Source organism: Carassius carassius, chromosome 44, assembly GCF_963082965.1.
Source record: "Carassius carassius chromosome 44, fCarCar2.1, whole genome shotgun sequence".
NCBI classification, from domain to species: Eukaryota; Metazoa; Chordata; class Actinopteri; order Cypriniformes; family Cyprinidae; genus Carassius; species Carassius carassius.
The window spans coordinates 24,701,221-24,723,355 of record NC_081798.1 but is presented as its reverse complement, the minus strand read 5'-3'; the positions used below and the strand labels follow the sequence as shown (position 1 = coordinate 24,723,355).

General features: G+C 39.9%; 1 protein-coding gene across 1 annotated transcript in view; it reads left to right on the top strand.

The window, feature by feature from the left end:
• The window catches only part of LOC132126611 (low-density lipoprotein receptor-related protein 1-like), a 187,469-nt gene that overhangs the window by 47,476 nt on the left and 117,858 nt on the right, over positions 1-22,135 (top strand). The window contains exons 7-12 of the mRNA XM_059537974.1: positions 14,673-14,835; positions 14,979-15,201; positions 16,878-17,067; positions 17,224-17,367; positions 21,489-21,725; positions 21,823-22,003. Coding sequence (XP_059393957.1) covers positions 14,673-14,835; positions 14,979-15,201; positions 16,878-17,067; positions 17,224-17,367; positions 21,489-21,725; positions 21,823-22,003 — 1,138 coding nt within the window. The remainder of the gene's footprint in view (positions 1-14,672; positions 14,836-14,978; positions 15,202-16,877; positions 17,068-17,223; positions 17,368-21,488; positions 21,726-21,822; positions 22,004-22,135) is intronic.

Sequence of the window (22,135 nt, the reverse complement as noted above, 5' to 3'; positions counted from 1 at the left end):
TCTTACTTCAGTGTTCGCTATACCCAACAGATTCCAGGCGCATTGCTTTCGTTTGTTCACTGCTGACCGAAAGAGTATTGGATTGGGCTACCACTCTATGGAGGACTGATGGTTCATTCTTCTCCACCTTCAAAGCCTTTCTCCAAACTTTCTGTGAGGTTTTTGAATAACCAGCTGAGGGGAGAGGCGCACGTGACCTGTTATTAAACCTGACTCAAAGAAGGAGGTTGGCAGCAGAGTATGCTCTGTCATTCTGCACTCTGGCCATTCAAATTGACAATTTGATCTGTTCTCAATGTTCAGCTCGAAACATGCCTCAATCCGCCAATGAAGTCATCAGTGGAGCTGAACCTATGCCATTGGGATACACTCACCTCACACCTGAAGAACGAGAATGCCGTATGCAGAATCAACTGTGTCTCTACTGTGGTCAGTCGGGTCACCTGAAATTCTCCTGCCTAGTTCGACCATCATCCAGTACCAGAACAGTGAGTGTGAAGACTCCCATTACAACCTCCATATCAAGCATAAACTTACCCGTTTTAAATCCTTGTCAATGATGTTGCAATTACCACCACCACTCTCTTAGACTCAGTAGCAGTGGGTAACTTTATCAAATGAATTCGCTCAGCACCATAAACTGAAATTGACCCCTTGTTACTCTCCCTTGGCAGTGGAGGTGCTAGACGGATTCTACGTCATCCTCTCACCCAATCTTACCATTATCCTCGGACTACCATAGTTATGGACACACAATCCACTCATCTCTTGAAGGGAAGGACAGCTCACTCAATGGGGCACCACATCTCAAAAACAATGCCTTGTCAAGAGTTATGCGAACCTCCAGTAATGCATTTCTCTTTTAATATCCCGACACTAATACTTCACATCTGGCCCCAGAATACCCAGACCTTGCCGACGCCTTCAGTAAGAAGAAAGCATTACAACTTCCCACTCATCACTCTGTCAATTGCGGCATCAATCTGATGCCCAGCACCACTCCTCCTAAAGGCCGGATATTCCCGTTATCTCAACCTGAATCAGAAGCCATGAAGCGTTATATTGACAAAGAACTCTTCAAGGGATTCATTCGACCCTCCACTTCTCCTGCCTCAGCTGGGGTTTTCTTTAAGAAGAAGGATGGAGGGTTACAGCCTCAATGATATCCCCATTGGGAGGGGTGCGGCCTGGAGGAATGATCCGGCCCCTCGACCTTGTGGAAGACCCCTGCGTCACCTGCTTCCTCACATCAGGAGCAGCTCGCGGGGAGGGGCTCTGTTACAGAGGAGGTTCCTGTACCGCTGCCTCCTCACCACCGGAGGGAAACATCCCCTGACTATTAACAAACTCTGATTCAGACTCCATTTCCCATCATTCCTCATACCTGGGACTGATCACTCACACAACACCTGACTACAATCACACCTCAACACTCTCCACACCTGCACCTCATTTAAATGTGCACACACACACACACAAACACAATGACATATAAGCAGTCACCTAACATGAAGTTTTGATTTGCCCCGGTTGTCTTTTCTGAGCGTGATTACCCGTGTTTGTTTTGTAGTTTAATGACCTTGGACTGTTTCTCGATTACCGAGTTTGTTCTCTGCCTGCCCCAACTTGGATTGCCTTCTCTGAACTCTATCTGTCTGCCGCCTGCCCTGATCTCTTGCCTGGTTAAGGTTCTCTCTAAGCCTTGTCTCCATTGTTCTGCCTTGCCGGTATCTGACCCCATGTTGTCTGACTATTCTCAATAAAACTGCAAATGGGTCTAACTCCACCTGATATGTCACAACACTGTGTAAACCACAATTTCAGTATTTTAAGGTAATATAATGCCCATTGTTACATAAATCCCTAAAAGGGAGAAAGCACCACTTAACCTTGACCAGTACAATAGACTGCATTCTCAACCAGCATGCATCTATAAATGCAAAGCTGTTAGAATGGCTAAACAAAATCAATACTGCTTTCCATGGGCATCACTACTGTAGTACATTAAATGCATCACTGACCTGTGTGGTGCAGTGTTACTTCAGCACATTTAGCAGCTAGCTGAACTGGTGTGCGTTTTCCAAAAGCAATTATGGTTGCAAGTTCTGTCCTTACCAATCAAACTCAATGGAACTAACGATCATAGTTGGGTAACAATGCTTTTGGAAAACGCATCCCTGAACTGCAGGTGGTTAATGAATAAGATGCCCTTTTCATACAGAAATTGCATGCACAAGAGTGGCAATGTTTAGTAAATTCGCCTCTGAGTTCTATGAAAGAGATGGAGTGAAAAAAGTGTGAAAGTATATGAAAGAAATATATTGAAAGATTCCTTAGGGAAGAGAACAGAAAAAGTTTGTATTGTTCGGGAAATAACTAGAAACTTGAATTGAAAAAGTTACATCATCAGAAATCAAAAGATGACCTGTGTTCCATATGCAAAAATATTTCAGATGCAAAGATGTTACTTAAAGTCTTAGTCTTAAAGGAGACCCAACCATTTATTAAATAAAGTTTAATACAGAGGGCAAAAATAAAAATGGCTTTCTATTTATAATTGATGTCAGTTTTGATGTTAAAATCCTACTAACAATTTAAGTGCAATTCAGAAAACAAAAAATAAAGAATGCATTTCATGACATATACTTGTAAAAGATCTTCATTGGACTTAAACCAATGATACTGTTTTCTGTTAAATTAAAAATCCACCAACTTAACAATACAGTTATACTAATATACTTAAACCTGTGTGTGACAAAAAGTGATGAAGCACATGATGTCGTCTTATGGTTTCAAACAAGAATATACCAAATAACATATAATGATAATACTCATTATCATCATTTATATCATAATTTTCATATTTTATCATTATTTTATGAATTGAATAAAAACATTTTTAGAAGTGTTACACATATACATTAAATTTAAAATGTGTGCAATCTGTATTAATAAATTAACATTATAATAATAATTAATTGTCATTTAAATGAAAACAAGATGATTCCTGATTTAATCAATGATTGCAAAATAATTGTAAATGTTTTACCACTCTATAATCACCACTATAGGAATATTGTATTAGAACAACTCATGAAACTGCATCCACTTTTGAATGGGTGTCTATGGAGAAACATGTTTTTGCTGTCAGCTGGTGCAGTCCCAGTATCAGTAAAAAGGTATCAAGGATCTGCTGAGTAGCCGATTCATGCACTTATTTGTCACAAGGTGTGGCTATTAGTGACAAGTGAGTGTGAAATCTAAGGCAGCACTTCCTGAATCCTCTTGTAATCCCAGAATGCATTGTTTTGCAGTGAAAATAAATGTTTGCATAGAAGTATTTGTCAACTAAAAACACTCTTTTACTCATATGTTTTTTCTGTTTTGGGCCTGCTTTCTCTGTTATCTTCTATAGTTGGAACACAGTTTTAACAGGAAATATTTCTGCTAACCTGGAGTTCATATTTTGGGTCTTACGACAACTCTGGCGCTCAGTTAATGGCCAGATGGAAATATAGGCCAGAAATGTACTCTACGCAAGGATGCAGACATGCAGAGTGTTTGTGTTCACATACTTTCTTAGAGTTCATTTCAGACCTGTCTCTTGTTGAGTTTGTGTAAAATGTTTTCAGGTTTAAGTGCTGGTTAGTTTTAAAGCAGCCTCATTTTTCAGTGATTTCCATGTTCATGGCAGTTTGAACACGTTTCTTAGACACACGTTCATAGGTCAGTGGTCACAGGCGTGTCTGTGGCATTGTGCCCTTGCTAAGAAGCGATAAAGAGATCATTGGCTTCCTGTTGCCAGTTATTGAGTTCCTGCCCTCAATGTTAAAGATATGGCTGCCTGCTGTGCGTATGAGAGGAATAAAAACTAAAGGGAAAATAATAATGAAGAGGTGAAAGCAGCAATCTTGATGATGATGATTTTGCTTTTTCGAACAAACTTGAAAAATAAGTACTTAGAGGTCTTGTTTTAAAAACTTTTCTTTAAAGAAGAATGAATAATATAATAACTTTAAATAGTGTAATTAAAGTAATATGGTATTTTCACTGCAACCTATTGCACTATTTCAGATCTCACATTTTCTAAATATATTTGAAGATTTCTATTCAAATGGCATTTCTGACAGCTGAAGCATTCTGTAGAAGTGCCGTCATGAACTCGGGTTCAGATTTCTTTTGGCTGGTGGGTTTGTTGTGGCGGTCATACAGGAAATGTGTTTTTCTGTGATTCATGACCTCAGCGTGACACGCAGATGAGACCACCAGATGTTTTCCACTCTGCCTCTATATTCTCTTTTATTTTTACCACAGTGCAGGATGGTGCTGTATTCTGTATTTACTACAACAAACTATAACACACTTTGTAGAATTAATCGAAATATAAATGTTAATGCATAAAGAATGTTTACCATGCTAGTTAGAAATCACAAATGATGGCATTAATATCTGTTAGATAGCAATATTAATATGATTTCTATACATATATTGAGTTGAACCACTTATAAATATATATATATTTTTAAATGGGTAATTGCAATTTAAAAAAAGATAAAAGTAAAAGTACAGAAACCTGACTATAGTTTACTATAGTCAAAACATCTCTGTCACGTATGATAACCCTTGATCCCTGATAGAGGGAACGGATATGTTGAGTGTACAAAACTAGCGGTCGTTATTGAGAGCCCAAACACCTCTGACATCTTTGAGATGGCCAACGAAATTAGGTGTGCAGAATTTGCATAGTTGGCCATGCCCATACATCTGGGTATTAATAGGCAAGCATGCTATCTGCTCAGTCATTCTGTTCTGAGGAGCCAAGAAGCATCTCAACCCACACAGAGGCAATTCAGAGTTGTGGAATGAAGGACACAGCATCTCCTTTCCCTCCATCAGAGAACGAGTGTTACTATACGTAACAGAGACATTCCCTTTCTGTCGTTAACTCCAATGTTGTGCCAAGTGTACTAGGGCTCTGTTCTGAGGAGTCAAGAAGCTTGAAACACAGAGCAGCAGAGTGTGAGAAATCCTTATTTGTCTAGGAGAGCAGAAGAGGTTTGTCCATTTTGTAGGGTAGAGAGCGGATATTTGCCAGATGGATGCTAGGAAATGGCATTTGAAATCAGTTTAATCAGTGCCGCTGCTGGTAATCTGGTTATTAAGTTCCTCAGAGGCGCCCAGAGGTTGAACCCTCCGAGGCCATGTCTAATTCCCTCTTGGTATCTCACTGTGGTCTTGCAGGCCTTATAGAAATATCTGTTTGAGCCCCGTCAGTCAGTTGAGTTCAGTGTCCTCTCTATCAAGACAGCCCTCCTGACTGTGCTCACTTCTGTCAGGGAGGCCTACCTTGCCCACTGGGAGTGAGGGCTCACTCTACCTGAGACGTGGCTGCATGAGCAGCCCTGGCGAAAAGGGCCTCTCTATCAGATATCTGTAGAGCTGCAGGTTGGGCTACACCTAATATATGTGCTAGATTTTATAATCTACGAATGGAAATAGTTACTTCTGGAGAAGTTACTACTTTAGGAGACTGGCAGGGTGTAGAGCTTGCTACCAGTGCTACTCCCCCAGGGTAATTATGTACTTATTCAGCCCAGCTCAAGTTCCTTTCATGAACTCTGGAATACCCTTCCATCACATAAGCACTTTTTCTTGGTGAAGTATAATGGAGGAACTTGCTTTTAGAACTCATTATGAGGTTGGTTTCCTCTAGTGAACTTTTGTATAGGGTTTCTATAGGGACCCCTAGTACACTTGGCACAACACTCGTTCTCTGATGGAGGGAAAGGAGATGCTGTGTCCTTCATTCCACAACTCTGAATTGCCTCTGTGTGGGTTGAGATGCTTCTTGGCAGTATGAGTGAGCAGATAGTATGCTTGCCTATTAATACCCAGATGTATGGGCATTGGCCACCTATGCAAATTCTGCACACACAATTTCATTGACCATGGGTATTAATAGGCAAGCATGCTATCTGCTCACTCATTCTGTTCTGTATATATATATATATATACAATAAGTGCATAATTACCCTGGGGGGAGTAGCACTGGTAGCAAGCTCTACACCCTGCCAGTCTCCTAAAGTAGTAACTTCTCCAGAAGTGACTGGTTCCATTCGTAGATTATAAAATCTAGCAAATGTATTAGGTGTAGCCCAACCTGCAGCTCTACAGATATCTGATAGAGAGGCCCTGTTCGCCAGGGCTGTTGGTGCGGACATGTCTCTGGTAGAGTGAGCCCTCTTTCCCAGTGGGCAAGGTATTCCTCCAGCCTGATAGGCTGTTAGGATCACATCCACAATCCAGTGGGAGATCCTTTGTCTGGAGACAGCATTCCCCTTCTGCTGCCCTCCAAAGCAGATAAAGAGCTGTTCAAAATGTCTGAATCTCTGAGTGCGATCTAGGTATGTGTGTAGGGCTCGCACTGGGAGCAACAATGTTACCACCTGTCCCTGAAAGGAGTGGTGGGAACCTTGGGCACATATCCAGGCCGAGGTCTTAGGACAACGTGAGAGTCTGCCAGCCCGAACTCCAGGCATGTTTAGTAAATGGAGAGGGCTTGGAATCCCCCACCCTCTTGACAGAAGTGAGCACAGTCAGGAGGGCTGTCTTGATAAAGAGGGCACTGAACCCAACTGACTGATGGGGCTCAAACAGATATTTCTATAAGGCCTGCAAGACCTCAGTGAGATACCAAGAGGGAATTAGACATGGCCTCGGAGGGTTCAACCTCCGGGCGCGTCTGAGGAACTTAATAACCAGATTGTGCTTCCCCAGCAGCGGCGCTGATCAAACTGATTTCAAATGCCGTTTCCTAGTGTCCATCTGGCAAATCTCTGCTCTCTACCCAACAAAATGGACAAACTTCTTCTGCTCTCCCAGACAAATAAGGATTTCTCACACTCTGCTGCTCTGTGTTTCATGGAAACCTGGCTGAATGATGCCATTCCGGACAGCACGCTCCTTCTGCTCAGCTTTCAGCTGTTAAGAGCAGATTGCGATGCAGAAACAACTGGGAAATCACACGGTGGCGTAGCATGCTTTTATGTCAATGAAAGGTGGTGTACAGATGTAACTGTGTTAAAGAAGATGTGTTTTATTGATCTAGAAGCACTCTTCATTTACTGCAAGCGCCATGGGAGTTTCACTTATTCATTCTTGTGAGTGTTTACAAAGTGTTTACAAAACCTCAACTCTGTTTTAATCATTTTTGGGGACTTTAATAAAGTCAATCTCTCCCGTGAACTGCCAAAATACAGACAGCATGTTAAATGTCCCACCAGAGACAGTAATATACTAGATCACTGTTACGCAGCAATAAAAGATGCATATCACTCTGTTCCAAGAGCAGCGTTGGGGCTGTCTGATAATTGCCTGGTTCATCTTATACCAACCTACAGACAAAAACTTAAATCTGCTAAACCTGTAGTAAAGAGTGCAAAGAGATGGAGCAATGAAACAGAGTGGGCTTTAAAAGCCTGTTTCGACCTCACTGATTGGAGTGTTTTTGAAGCTTCTACCTGCTATCTGGATTAACTCACAGAGACTCTAACATCCTATATAAGTTTCTGTGAGGACATATGCATTCCTACCATGACTTATCTAACATTCAACAAAGATAAGCCATGGTTTACAGCAAAAAATTTAGACATCTTTGTCAGGCCAAAGAAGATGCCTACAGAATTGGGAGTTTTGTACAGTCAGGCCAGGAACACACTGAATAAAGAGATTAGAGTGGCTATAACGACCTATGCTTAAAAGTTAGAAGATCAGTTCACTTTCAATGACTCAACTTCAGTGTGGATCCCCTTGGACTGAGGCGAATCAACAACTTGCTATTGACCTGAATGAGTTTTATTGTAGATTTGAATCCTCCCACACCCATTCTGACCATCTCTCTACACAACTGTTAACACCTCCTGCAATCCCCCTCTCCCCACCTCCTGCACTTCAAATCAGTGTGGATGATGTGCGCCAGGTCTTCAGGAAGAACAAAAAAGAAAAGAAAAGAAAGGGACCAGGCCCAGATTGTGTTACACAAGCCTATCTTAAATCCTGTGCTGACCAGTTGGCCCCATCTTTCCACAGATCTTCTGGAGTTGTATGAAGTCCCTTCCTGCTTCTAATGCTCCACCATCATCCCAGTTCCAAAGAAACCCAAGATAACAGGACTTAACGTCTACAGACCTGTGGCTCTAATGTCTGTCGTCATGAAGTTGTTTGAAAAACTGGAGTGGCTTATCTGAAGGACATCACTGGACCCTTACTGGACCCCCTGCAGTTTGCTTACCTGAGCAAACAGGTCTATGGGTGATGCAAAACATGGAACTGCTCTTCATCCTGCAACATCTGGACAAAATAGGGACTTATATGAGGATCCTGTTTGTGGACTTTAGTTCTGCTTTCAACACCATCATCCCAACAGACCTCCAGACTAAACTGACTCAGCTCTCAGTTCCTAGCTCTATCTGTCAGTGGATCACCAGCTTTCTGACAGATAGGCATCAGCTAGTGAGACTGGGAAAAATTAATGTCAAACAGCCACTCCACCAACACTGGTGCCCCTCAGAGATGTGTTCTCTCCCCATTGCTCTTCTCCCTTTACACCAATGACTGCTCCTCTAAATATCCCTCTGTCAAGCTCCTGAAGTTTGCAGATGACACTACCATCATCAGACTCATCCAGGACCGTGACAAGTCTGCTTACAGACTAGAGGTTGAGCAGCTGGCTCTCTGGTGCAGTCTTAACAACCTGGACCTGAACATTCTCAAAACTGTGGAGATGGTTAGTGGACTTGAGGAGAAACCCACCTGCACACCTCCCAACTCACCTTCATAGACAGAACTGTGGCAGCAGTGGAGTCATTCAGATTCCTGGGAACCAACATCTTTCAGAACCTGAAGTGGGAAAATCACATTGACTCCATTGTTCAAAAGGACCAACACATGTTATACTTCCTTTGCCAGCTGAGGAAGTTTAACCTGCCACAGGAGCTGCTGAAACAGTTCTACTCAGCCGTCATTGAGTCTGTCCTGTGCACTTCAATAACTGTCTGTTTTGGTTCAGCTACAAAATCAAACATCAGAAGACTCTAGAGAACAGTTCAGACAGCTGAAAGGATTATTGGTGCTCCCCTGCCCACCCTTCAAGAACTGTATACATCCAGAGTGAGGTAAAGGGCTCAAAGAATCACTCTTGATCCCTCACATCCAAGTTATCCCATTTTTTTACTTTTTCCATTTCAGAGCTGCAAATACCAGGACAGCCAGGCACAAGAAGAGCTTCTTTCTTCAGGTAATCTACCGCATGAACAGTTAAATGTTCCCCACTTATACAATAAAAATGTGCAATATCCTTTATTTATTTGTTACCACCTCCATCCTGACCTGAATAATGGTATTCACCACTGCTGGTGAAAGATCTGAGTTTCTCCTGGTTGTGTATAGGGACCAAATATGAAGGTTCCAGAGATCCGGGCACGAATGCCAAATTGTGCCCTTCCCCTGAGAAAGGAGGTCCTTCCTCAGGGGCATTTGCCAGGGAGGAACTGATGCCATGAGCACGAGCTCCAAGTACCAGATCATGTTGGGCCAATAAGGGGCCACAAGCAAGAGCTTTTCTGTGCTGCCTCCAAAGTAAGAGATGATGGGCAAGTTGTGACATGCGATGGGAGTGAACCCCATCCTAGTGGTTGATGTATGCAACTATCGCTGTGTTGCCTTGGATCAAGGGGTTGAAACCTCCTCGAATCCAAAAGCACTGTCAACAACTCCAGGCAATTGATATGCCAAAGCAGCCGAGGGCCTGACAAGATGCCTGATGCTGCATGCCCATTACACACAGTGCCCTAGCCTGTCTTGAGAGCATCTGTTGTAACAACAATGCATCTGGACATTTGTCCTAAGGGCACTCCTGTCTGTAGAAAAGATATGTCCTCCTAAGGACTGAAGGTACGGCGTCACAACGGTGTGATATTTATGTGGTGTCAGCCATGACGTCATGCCTATCTCGGAACTTGGGTACCAAGCCAGTGCTGAAACGGTCTCATATGCATCAGTCCCAGCAGTGTAACTGTGGGCTGAGAGTGCCATATGCCCCAGGAGCCTCTGAAAGTTTTTGAGGGACCGCTGTTCTCTGCTTAAGAGCCCTCAAGCATTTCAGCACTGACTGAGCACCATCCTGAGAGAGGTGTGCAGTCATCTTAACCAAGTCCAATTCTACAAAGAGAAAAGAGATGCTTTGCACAGGGGAGAGTTTGCACTTTTCCCAGTTGACCTTTCCCAATCGTGCTAGGTGATCAAGGACCGTGTCCCTTTGTGCGTAAACCAATTCCCGCGAGTGAGCTAGGATCAGCCAGTCATTGAGGTAATTGAGAATGCAAATCCCCACTTCCCTAAGAGGGGGCAAGGGCAGTTTCTTCGTTGCAACCTCTGTCTGAAGAACAGCCACAATCTTGCCTCGTACTGAGGAAAAAACAATGCCCCTGAACTTGTGCATGTGCCTGTCAAACTAAATCGCATAGCTGAGATGAATGGTTCTGAGGACATATTGGGAAGGATTGGAGAGGCTTAACCAAGCATCCAGATACCCTGCCAACTAGAGGTGTGAACCTACACTTGTCTCACGGTTCGGTTCGGGCTACGATTATCATATCATCGATTCGGTTTAATTCGATATCACGATGCATCACGATGCATTGACAATGCACTGCAATCTAATTTTTTTATTTTATTTTACTTCACATTTATACAATTTTGTAAAATACAAGTACAGATATATGAACTGTACATGACCTGGTTTCCTAATTTAATGGTATTACCCCCTGCTAGTGATGTGAGATTTGAACCAAGGCATCGGAGCTTGTGTCGAGAATAAATGGGCATGCCTGATAAAGCCTTGATTCGAAGCTTGTGTTGTGTTGTTAATTGTCAAAGTAAATCACGTGAACAATAACAGAATAAAAAACCTTCTAAAAGCCCTATTTGCAAAAAAACTTTTTTTTACCTTTTTTGTACAATTTTAATATGATACTGTAAGTACAGACATTTGATGCAACTAGCTCATTTTATGCTAAGTAAAAGGTTACTATTATTATGTTAATAATTTATCAATAATATCTAAAAGGGTTAAAAATGGAATTTGTACTTTATAAGAAATCATGGGACAGCGAAGTGTACCATATTTGTGGAAAGTGACTGTTTGTTCCACTCAAGGGAGTTTAATTGGCTTTCTAAATCACTCTCACACACTTGTGCTCATATGTGTGGCCCGAATCTGCTGGGATGGGTTAAGTTGAGCCTGTAAGATACAGCATGCATTCTTCCGGAAGTCATTATCCGTATGTATATATGTCTCTATATTTATGTGTGTGTTTTATGAGTGGTTTTTGTAGGTTGCTGGGGTTTGCTGCAGCATATTTATATTCTGTTTTGTGGAACATTTTCCAGACACTGTGGTCGACACCCAACCCCCACCACCACCATCAGTCTGCGGCTATGGAGTTTTATCATGAAAATATTAAAACTGACACGTACAGGTGGAGATGTTTAGACCATCTCTTGCTGCAATCTTTTCGTCATCACTATGTGATCTCTTAAAGAAATGCATGTGTCTCTTAGCATCTTGGAAAATGACAAGGTGACATGAACCAAAATGTCATGTACAAGTTTTTTTGTCAGAAATGTCAGAGTGTTATTGAGTTGCAGCATTCCAGTAAAGTTATTTCTTACATGTAAATTTGGTGTGTCTCAGAATAAACAGAGGGAAAACAGGATGTGCGATGAAGTAATGTGGAATAAAGCAGAAGGGAGCGGCTCTCTGACATAAGGTCTGCTTGGTGAAGAAGTTTCCGGAAAGCCTCTTAGATAGTCTTGTGATTGAATCGGCTCACACTCCAGGGCTTCCGCCACATGTTTTTGGCACTGCCAAAATTTAGGGCATTGTTTTGGTTTTAATCTCTCTTGATCAAACCCTCACCCTTTTTCTCTAGCTATAGTTGTGACACTATGAGGCTTTTGGAGCTAACTGAGTTTGACATCAGACTTTAATGCGTTACACTGGTGTGCTGTCTGACAGCATCTATTGGAAGCAATCCAGCCTAACTTGAAGAATTGCTATTAATGCTTTTTATGCTAATTATGGTACAATGAATTTTAATTGCTTAATGTCTTCAGTCAGTAGTTTGTACCAGTCAAAATCAACATCATGTGTGTGAAAATTTAATTGTACAATCATAGAAACATGAGGGAAAAAAGGAAAGATAACAATGCTTCCCATTTTTACTGTTTCTTATCCTTGGTTATTACCTACCTTGACACAGTTGCAAAGTGGGGATTTTGTGTTTTTTTTTTTGTGAAGACAGTTTGAAAAGAGATTGCGAACAGGATTGGGGCAGGATCTCAAGCCAACTCATTATACATTGTAGCACAGCCACAATGTAGTGTCTAGTCAAAGCAATAATCTCTGAGAATCTGTGGTTTACAATGATCTTAGAACATGTAGTTCGTCAGCAATGTTTAGCAGATCGATTAGCGCTAAACACTTAGTTGCAGCAACACAAAACTGATGTGTGTTTATAGTGTATTTTACAACATCTTCAAATGTGCTCAGCCTATCATAATCAAGAACCGTTTTGTTTTATAAACTTATCTTGATGACACAGAGACCAGGAGAGGAAGAGCCAGAGGGTGTTAATCAAAATCAGAATGATCTATAAAAGTGCACAGTGACACACAATAGAATCCAACTGTTTGCTTGGTGCAAGTGTCAAATACGTCCATCTAGCACAAGGACCTTGGTAAATTGGCTCAAAATGATTATATTAACACCGTTTGAATAAACCATGCTTAAAAAAACAAAAAAACAAAACTCATAACACTGAGTTTTCTATTTTTTATAATGCAACATCATTTTAATATTTAAAATGTAAATTTTAATTAATTTAACAAAAATGTGTTCAGTGTGGACTAGCCCTAACACTAGATCTGAACCTGGTGTAACTAGTTTTACAAGAGGCTTTTTTCCTGCTTCTAGATGTGACCATTATGATTGCAAGTGACAGTTTTTAGTTTCTATTTCTGAAGTGTCATGCTGGGTAAGTCTGAAATACCACCTCAAACATCAAATATGTTCAGTTTTTCTTTGATTTTCACACAAAATTTTTGCCTTCAGTGTGGACAGAAATATGACTTATGTCATAGCTGTAAACCTGGTTGGCCAGGACAGATGCCAGATCACTTGTCATATTGTCAGATGGCCTTAGTTTTGAACTCCAGAAATCATTCTTGAAATGTCACACTGTCTGCAGATTGCAGCTTTAAACAAACTCCACTATTAGTAAAATAAAGTTTCAAGATGTAAACACAGACCTTAGTTTGTTAGCCTCAAAGTATTTTGATATGAAGCTGTCTCTGGCAATGACATCTAGAATCATAAGAGCGTTTGTTTTCCTTCAGTGTAGAGGGAAGGTTGTGTCACAAATGGAATTTCTTACCCTCCTTCCACTGAGACCTACAATTTCACTAGGAATTACAATGAGAGCGAAGCCAGGTTCCTCGGCCCACTGTTTCTGTGGTTTGCCTCTGTGGCGTTCCTCTATTCTTGCATTGTTCAGACAGCAGCTGCTCTAAGAACCATTCGTCTTCCTCAGCCTTCATTTGTAAACTTGCTCTTTTCTCCTTCTTTTGGTGTTTTTGATCTGTGTTTTTAATCACTGGCTTTCAGTCCGGGCAGCTGGAAAAGTTTAAGCAGGACTCGGCTCTTAAATAAACAACACCTTTGGGGATACAGCCCTTGATTCCGGTAAACGTCTGGCTCTTGCACAATGGCCAACTTTCCTTTGTAGAGGCCAACACTGTCTCTGTCTCCACCCCTCAGCCTTCAATCGCTCCAACTGTCTGGATTTTCCTGCATCTCCTGCACCATTTTACCAAACAGTCACCAGTTCTATGTCTTTCTGTGCCAGGTTTTTACAGCCACTTAATGTTCAAATGAGCAACATCTCATTAAAATATTTGGTATGTCTGAGGTTAAAGTAGGGGAGGTTCAGATACTTTGAAACTTTTGACATTTTAAGGTCAGAATGAGGTGTATTGAGGAGGTGGGAAGCTGCAAAAGAGCAAAAACCCATGGTTAGCCACTGCGATCGCAGCTGTTAAAACAACTATTTTGGAAATTGCGTAAACATGCACAGGCTTCCACAGAATCCCCAGACTCAGCTATTTAAAATAGAAAGAGCATCATTGTAGAAGTGAAAAAGTGAAATGTGTATGCGAGACCACAGTATTATTATTAGCACTATTTTAAAACAGATTCACAGAATCATTGCACCATAAAGCTTCTTAAATTGGTATGTGAACACTTGCCTTACTCTGAACTAGTCAGACACCAGTGTTTATATGCTTTTACCTGCACGTAAATAAATTCACATATAGCATGCTTTTGATTTACTTTCTTGACTCAGACTCAAGTATTTATTTTATTTCTATATGTTAATGTTTAAAATTGTTTATTCTGCAAATAGTTTACAATCTTGTTTTAGAATAATTTCAAATTAGTCCTCACAATTTAAACTGAGATAATTATAATATTCAACAGAGATTTTACCCACAATAAGCAAAATTGTATGAACAGGTTTTTACTTACATTTCTCCCCATTCCCCATTTTTTACAGATGTAGAACAGATGGCAATAGACTGGCTCACAGGAAACTTCTACTTTGTTGATGACGTGGATGATCGAATCTTTGTATGTGATAAAGATGGAGCCACATGTGTGACACTGTTGGATCAAGAACTCTTCAACCCTAAAGGCATTGCTCTGGACCCAACTATGGGGTATGAACATGTTCAAACTCACACTTCCTCCATGTACACAACTAGCTACCTGAATATTTATAGTATTTGCTAAATGGTCAATTGAGGTATACTGTACATCAGGATTAATCAGGTATAACCGTCCTCAACATTACCTTCAACAGAAAGGTTTTCTTCACCGACTACGGGCAGATCCCGAAGGTGGAACGTTGTGACATGGATGGACAGAACCGAACAAAGTTGGTGGACAGTAAAATTGTATTCCCGCATGGCATCACCCTGGACTTGGTCAGCAGATTGGTCTACTGGGCTGATGCTTATCTGGACTACATCGAGGTAGTGGACTATGAGGGCAAAAACAGACACACCATCATTCAAGGACTGTTGGTAAGGAGCAAATACCAAGATCATTTTAAGATGTCCTTAAATATCCTGGCGTCCTAAAAAGACACTCTTATAAGTTGGTAAAAAGTATTACATGTAACTCTGCAAGAATGTGTTTTGCTCAAGAACTAATTTCCCTATTGTTTTGAAACATTTAATAGAAAGTGAGTTGCTAAATATAACATTTAACAACGGACAACTTCCCTTTATTACTGCTCTACAAATTATGTTTTATTTACAAAGTTTGGGAGGGGAACATTCAGATAATTAAACTAATTAATACAAGATGAGCACAATTCACAAAGTAAGAGCTGTATAGGTACACAGCAGACTTAACTCTGTTCCTTGACAGTTTTTTTGAAATTGTGAAACATTGGGTTTGTAGATAGCATGAACATGATTTTATTCTTCTCAAAATTTCAACAAAGTTCGGGAGGGGAACATTCGGATAATTAAACTAATTAATACAAGAAGAGCACAATTCACAAAGTAAGAGCTGTATATTTACATGTTTTAAGTCAACAGATAAATATCCTGTGCATTTATCCCAAACATTTATGTAGAACATTTTAAATAGAAACTTAAATTTTCTGTAAAGCTGCTTTGCAACGATTTGTATCATGAAAAGCGCTATACAAATAGACTTGGATTGAAATTTGAATTTATCTCTATGATTCATCTCTTCTATTCATCCACCAACCACCTCTTAATCTACCCATCTTCTTAAAGTCTATTTATAAAGCACATGTAAAAGCAACAGATGTTGCACAGAATTCTTTACAAATGCAAATGCAATGCTATCCATCCAAACATTAACCACACAAACATCCCTCCACACATTCATCCTATTGCACTTCAGTCCAGATGTCAGGCTCTTCATATTCTCTTCAGACATGTGTCCAAATTTCAATTAATAAATTAATTAATTCATACATTCAATATCCATCCATCAATTCATGCATCTGCCCATTATCTACTTAAACGTCTATATGTTCAGTAATCTGAATTGTATCTTCTAAATATCCATCCATCATTTCATCCATCCAAACATCTAGCTGTTAATTCATCTGACTATCTATTAATTTGTCCATCTGTCCATCCATCCTTATGTCCATCATCCATCATCCACCTAAAAATCCACCTGTTATTCAGTTCTGTTATCTGACAGTCTGTTCATTTGTCCATCCAACCAAAAATGTGGCCACCATTCATTCATCCATCTCAATGTCCATCAGTTCAAAAGTCCATCTCTCCATCTGTCCATCCCTCCATCCATCCATCAGTCCAAAGGTCTATCCATCCTAATGTCCATCATTCATCATCCACCTTAAGATATGTTCAGTAATCTGTCCATCCATCCATCCATCCATCTGTCCATCATATCTCATTGTGTTGAGAGAGTCTCTTATATTGGATAGCTGTGTACTGTGTAAATGCTTTAGTAGGTGAAAGAGACAGTGGTGTTTCATTACTGCTACTGAGTCATTTTATTAAAGCTGTTTATGTCAGTGCATTAGCCTGATTCCTTCCTCTCTGTTTGAGTTATGGCTATCATTTAGTTCATTAGCCCAAGGCTAATTGGTGTGTTTATGCTTGTGTCTTGCTCACTCAAGCCAGCAGAGCAAACACAACTTCCCAAATTATAGAACTAATTGAATAATGATTCTTTTTTTCCTCAGATTGAGCATCTTTATGGGCTCACAGTGTTTGAGAACTATCTATATGCCACAAACTCCGACAATGCCAACATGCAGCCTAAAACCAGCGTGATTCGCGTCAATCGATTCAACAGTTCAGATTATCAGGTGGTCACCCGTGTTGACAAGGGAGGAGCTCTACATGTTTACCACCAGAGACGTCAACCCCCTGGTATTGAACTGTGATTCATCTAATGTTGTTGAATACAAATATTGAACTAGTATATTGCAGTATACTTGAATAAACTTTTAAAATGCAGCCATTACACTGCAGTCTAGCTCCACCTCAGCTCAAGCTCAGTCTAACTCTCCTGTTCTTCTTCTTCAGTGCGGAGTCACGCCTGTGAGCCAGATCAGTTTGGAAAAGCTGGAGGTTGTTCAGACATCTGTCTGTTGGGCAACAGCCACAAGAGCCGGACGTGTCGCTGTCGGTCTGGCTTTAGCCTGGGCAATGATGGCAAATCGTGCAAGAGTGAGTGACATTGTAATAGATTCTACTCTATCTATCGATTCACCAAAATAGTTAAACTTAGTTTTGCCTAACTTAGAATTTTACTCAAATGAGAGTTAAACTGCAGAGTTCAATGTTTATTAATTATAAAGTTTTTTAACTAGTTGCTGTAGAAAGGTGACTATGGCATTATTGTAGATTATTGTAGACATTTTATTTGGACGTTTCATGGTAAAACCATAGTATTCTTCATGATATTTTAATGTTGTTACATAAAGTTATGCAAATTCTTAAATTCCAGTTGGTCATGGAATGTGTTCCACTTGCCCTGTATCTTGTTGTTACCAGATGTTATTTCCAGTCAAAACACATTTCACTCTGCAGGGGTGTATTCCAGAAAGCAAGACTTACTTTCACATATACCCTATACTCTTGGTTACTCAAACCTTTTTGAAAAAAAGATTACTTGAGGTATACTGGTTCCCAAAACGTGTCCAGGAGTAAGTTCAGTCAACTCAGAGGTGCATATCTCCACCTAGTTGTTGGTTGTGCAATCATTTTTATATTTTATTATATTGTTTAATATTTAGTAACTGAGAAAAAAACTAACTTTTATATATTTGTATGTGCGTAAGGGCTGTCAGTTGATTATATTTTTTCTTTATCTAATTAATTACATGAAAGTGAAAGAAAGTGAAAGTCGTGATATTTGCCAAGTTTGGTAACCCATACTCGGAATTGGTGCTCTGCATTTAACCCATCCAAGTGCTCACACACAGTAGTGAGTAGGGAACACACACACACACACACACACACCCAGAGCAGTGGGCAGCTATTTGCTCCATCGCCCAGGGAGCAATTGGGGGTTCAGTGACTCAAACCTACAACCTTCAGTTACAAGTCCAACTCTGTAATCATTAGGCCACAGCTGCCTCTAAAGAACATTCCCTGACCGGGAATCGAACCTGAGCTGCTGCGGTAAAAGCACTGAATCCTAAACACTAGACCACCAGGGAAGGGCCCGATTATTATGATGTGTCGATTAATTAATCTAATTAATTGCAAAATAAATTTTACTGTGAAAATACACACAAAAGAATATTTAAAGCAATTTATATGTCAAATGAGAAAATACTTGACAAATTGTAGCTTTAGAAAGAAATATTTTATTTGATTTAACATAAATTTTTTTATACATAGACATTTAGGTTACAATTTTTCCTGACCCCTCTTTTGGGGTCAGGAACGGGGTCAGACAAGGTGGAATCCTCTCCCCTATTCTTTTTAATATGTATGTTGATGAGCTCTCTGTCTGCCTGAATTCGTGTAACACTGGGTGTCTGATAGGTAACACTTTAGTGAATCATATTATGTATGCAGATGACCTTGTGGTCTTCAGTCCTAGCAGTGTTGGTCTTCAACAGCTTCTTAATGTTTGCTCTGACTATGGAACTGTTCATGACATGAAATTTAATACAGACAAGAGTGCGGTGATGATTTGCAGAACAAAGGAGGATAAATGTCTAATGTTTTCTCCTTTTAAATTGGCAGGTAATACCTTGAGAGTTTTGAGCAAATACAAGTATCTTGGGCATCTCATTACAGAGCAGTTGAAGGATGACCTTGATGTTTACAGGCAATGCCGTTCTTTATATGCTCAGGCGAATAGTTTGGCTCGCAAGTTTGGTGGGTGCACAGATAGAGTGAAAGTTGCTTTGTTCAGAGCATACTGCACTCCTCTCCACAATGCACACTTGTGGTCTAGTTTCAGCAAAGCTAGCTTGCATAAACTCCAGGTAGCTTACAATGATGCACTAAGAATTCTGCTGAGAAGACAATGCTGGTGTAGTGCCAGTGAGATGTTTGTGGCTGCAGGTGTTAATACACTGCAAGCCACACTGAGAAATGTTATGTACAAATTTATATGTCGGCTGAATAACTCAGAGAATTACATAATTATGGCATTGATCAGCATCAAGTTTAGCACTTCACGGTATAAGTCCAAGTTATGGAAGCATTGGTATAGTTGTCTCCTCTGAAGTTTTTTTATTGTATTGTGTGTACTGTCAGTGGTTGTTGTTTTTTATTTGGACCTGTGAGTCTGTAATAAAGTTTATTATTATTATTATTATTATTAATGGCCTAACTATGTTACAACATTAACTATGGAACATAAAATGATATAATTTGAGAATTTTTTAGTTCGATTGACTCAAACTCAAGCTTGTTTCCCCACTTAATGGGGATCTTTCGGGCAGATCTGAATACAGCAATCACACTCAGGTGCAGACCAAACAACCATTACAAGACAGAGCTGAAGAGGTGGTCTTGGTCCGGTTCCAAGCTAACACTGGTGCAATTGAATGGATGAACCAATGTATGGATGACCTAAGCACATATGTTGTTTTGTTCACAATTTCTGGTTCACTTGCAAAAAGAGCTGTGTGAAAGTAAACCACACTAATCTTAGTCACAAATAAGCATAATCAATGATAATCAAGTAAACTACTACCAAAGTAGGAGCAAACTGGGTGAAGACATGCTTTTTGGGGGGGTGTTTCATATTGTCGTAAGTACCAGTAAACTGACTATCCCAAACCTTAGCAAATCACCTTGCATGATTCATTTAAATACTCTCCTCCCATAAATTTTGCATCTAAATAGGAAACTCCTAATAAAAGAAAAAGCACAAAGTCAAACAAAAACGCACCTTCTCATTGCTAAAATTTCATAGTCCTGTTGAAAAAAATAATACAAAAAATAACACAAAACCTGTGTGCTGGTTAGGTTTGTTTTGAAGCACGGCAGCTGATTTGAGCTGGTTTAAGCTGGTTATGAGCTGGTCCTGATCAGGAGCTAGTTGCTTAGGACCATCTAAGGACCAGCACGTGACCAGCTTAAACCAGCTCATAACCAGTTTATAATCAGCTCAAACCAGCTGCCATCCTTCAAAACATAGCTAACCAGAATATGCTGGGGGTTTTTTTCAACAGGGAAATCGTGACAGTATGTTTTTAAGAGCAAAAGAGAGATTGCGCTGGTCCAAGCTGTTAGTAAATCCACTCCTAAGTCTGCTGTGGAGCTCAACTCAAAACCGGGGTGCTTGTGAGAATTTTTCTTAAAAACCTAAAATGATAACTGGGACAACCTACAATCTTTACAGACATGTGTAGACAGCAGCCATTGTAAGGCCACAAGACTACAACTGCACATGAAGTGTATCATTGAAATAGGGTCCTTATGAGGTAGTGACTGAATTATTCACTCAAACATGTTCCTTAAAAATTTGCAATCTTTCATTTGTTGCTGGAAGACACACAATGACTCTGTTGTGAATTTGTTTGGAACTATTTGGCACTATGTGTCAAAATTGAGTTTAAAATGTAATCTACTCGGATGTTGCTTAATTAAATATATGAGAATCATGGGTTTCAAAGGATGTAGTTAAGCAGTAAGGAATGAGATTGATGATTTAGGCTGAAAAGTTATGGCTAGATGCACATCTATTTTAAAGTTGGGCCACATATTTTGTTCATTATAAAACTGGAAAACAGCCTTATTGAGCATTAATAATTTTAAGCTTTTGCACATTTCTTTTCTTATAGTTCTATGTGGTGTTGATGCATATCAGTGAGACTGGAGGTTTGAAACACACTTTAGCTGAATCAGTTTACAAAGATGAAAGTCTTTTCCATTTATCCCCAATATTGATTTCCAGTTTGCTTTGAATATGCAATGAACCATTGGTAGCATTGATTTGTGACTTTTCAGTGACCTCTGAATACATGACCTTGAAAAAGACACGAAGAGGAATTGCAATTGATTTTACGAAAGACATTAATACAATCATCATAGACTTGCTCTTCACCATATGAATCATTTTGATAAGTTTGAAATAATTCGGAAAATTTTTATGTCAAGCCATATAAAACCACGTAAAACCTACATGAATACAAAGAGAACATTTCTACAGCCCAGCAAATCTTTCAAACCTTTTGTTTGTGATTTGACATTCTTACAGTATGACCCTAAACTGACACATTTGAGTAATACTGTATCCTATCTGAGCAGAAACATTAATTGAGTTAAATATTTATATTCAATTATTTAAAAAATATTTTTGATATCTATTAAATCCCCAGAGCCTGAGCATGAGTTATTCCTGGTGTATGGCAAGGGTCGTCCAGGCATTATCCGTGGTATGGACATCAACCCTAAAGTTCAGGATGAATACATGATCCCCATTGAGAACCTGATGAACCCTCGAGCTCTGGACTTCCATGCACAGAGTAACTTCATCTACTTTGCTGATGCCACCAGCTATCTGATTGGCCGACAGAAGATTGATGGCACAGAAAGAGACATCATTCTTAAAGAAGGTGCTGTTTTTTTTATTTCCAATTTGTCTTATTACTGGTATTATTAGTGTTGTTATGTCTTATTCTGCAATTATTCTGACTTATTCAAAATTTTCAGGTATTCACACTGTTGAAGGAATCGCTGTGGATTGGATGGCCAATAATCTTTACTGGACAGATGATGGTCCCAAGAAGACCATCAGTGTCGCTCGGCTTGAGAAAGCTTCTCAGACCAAGAAGACTCTCATTGAGGGCAAGATGACCCATCCTCGAGCTATTGTGGTGGACCCTCGGCATGGGTGAGTTCCTGATCTAGAATAAATAAGGTGATGAAAAAAACTCTACAATTTCAGAATGCACAACCACAAGAGACTATATATATATATATATATATATATATATATATATATATATATATATATATATATATA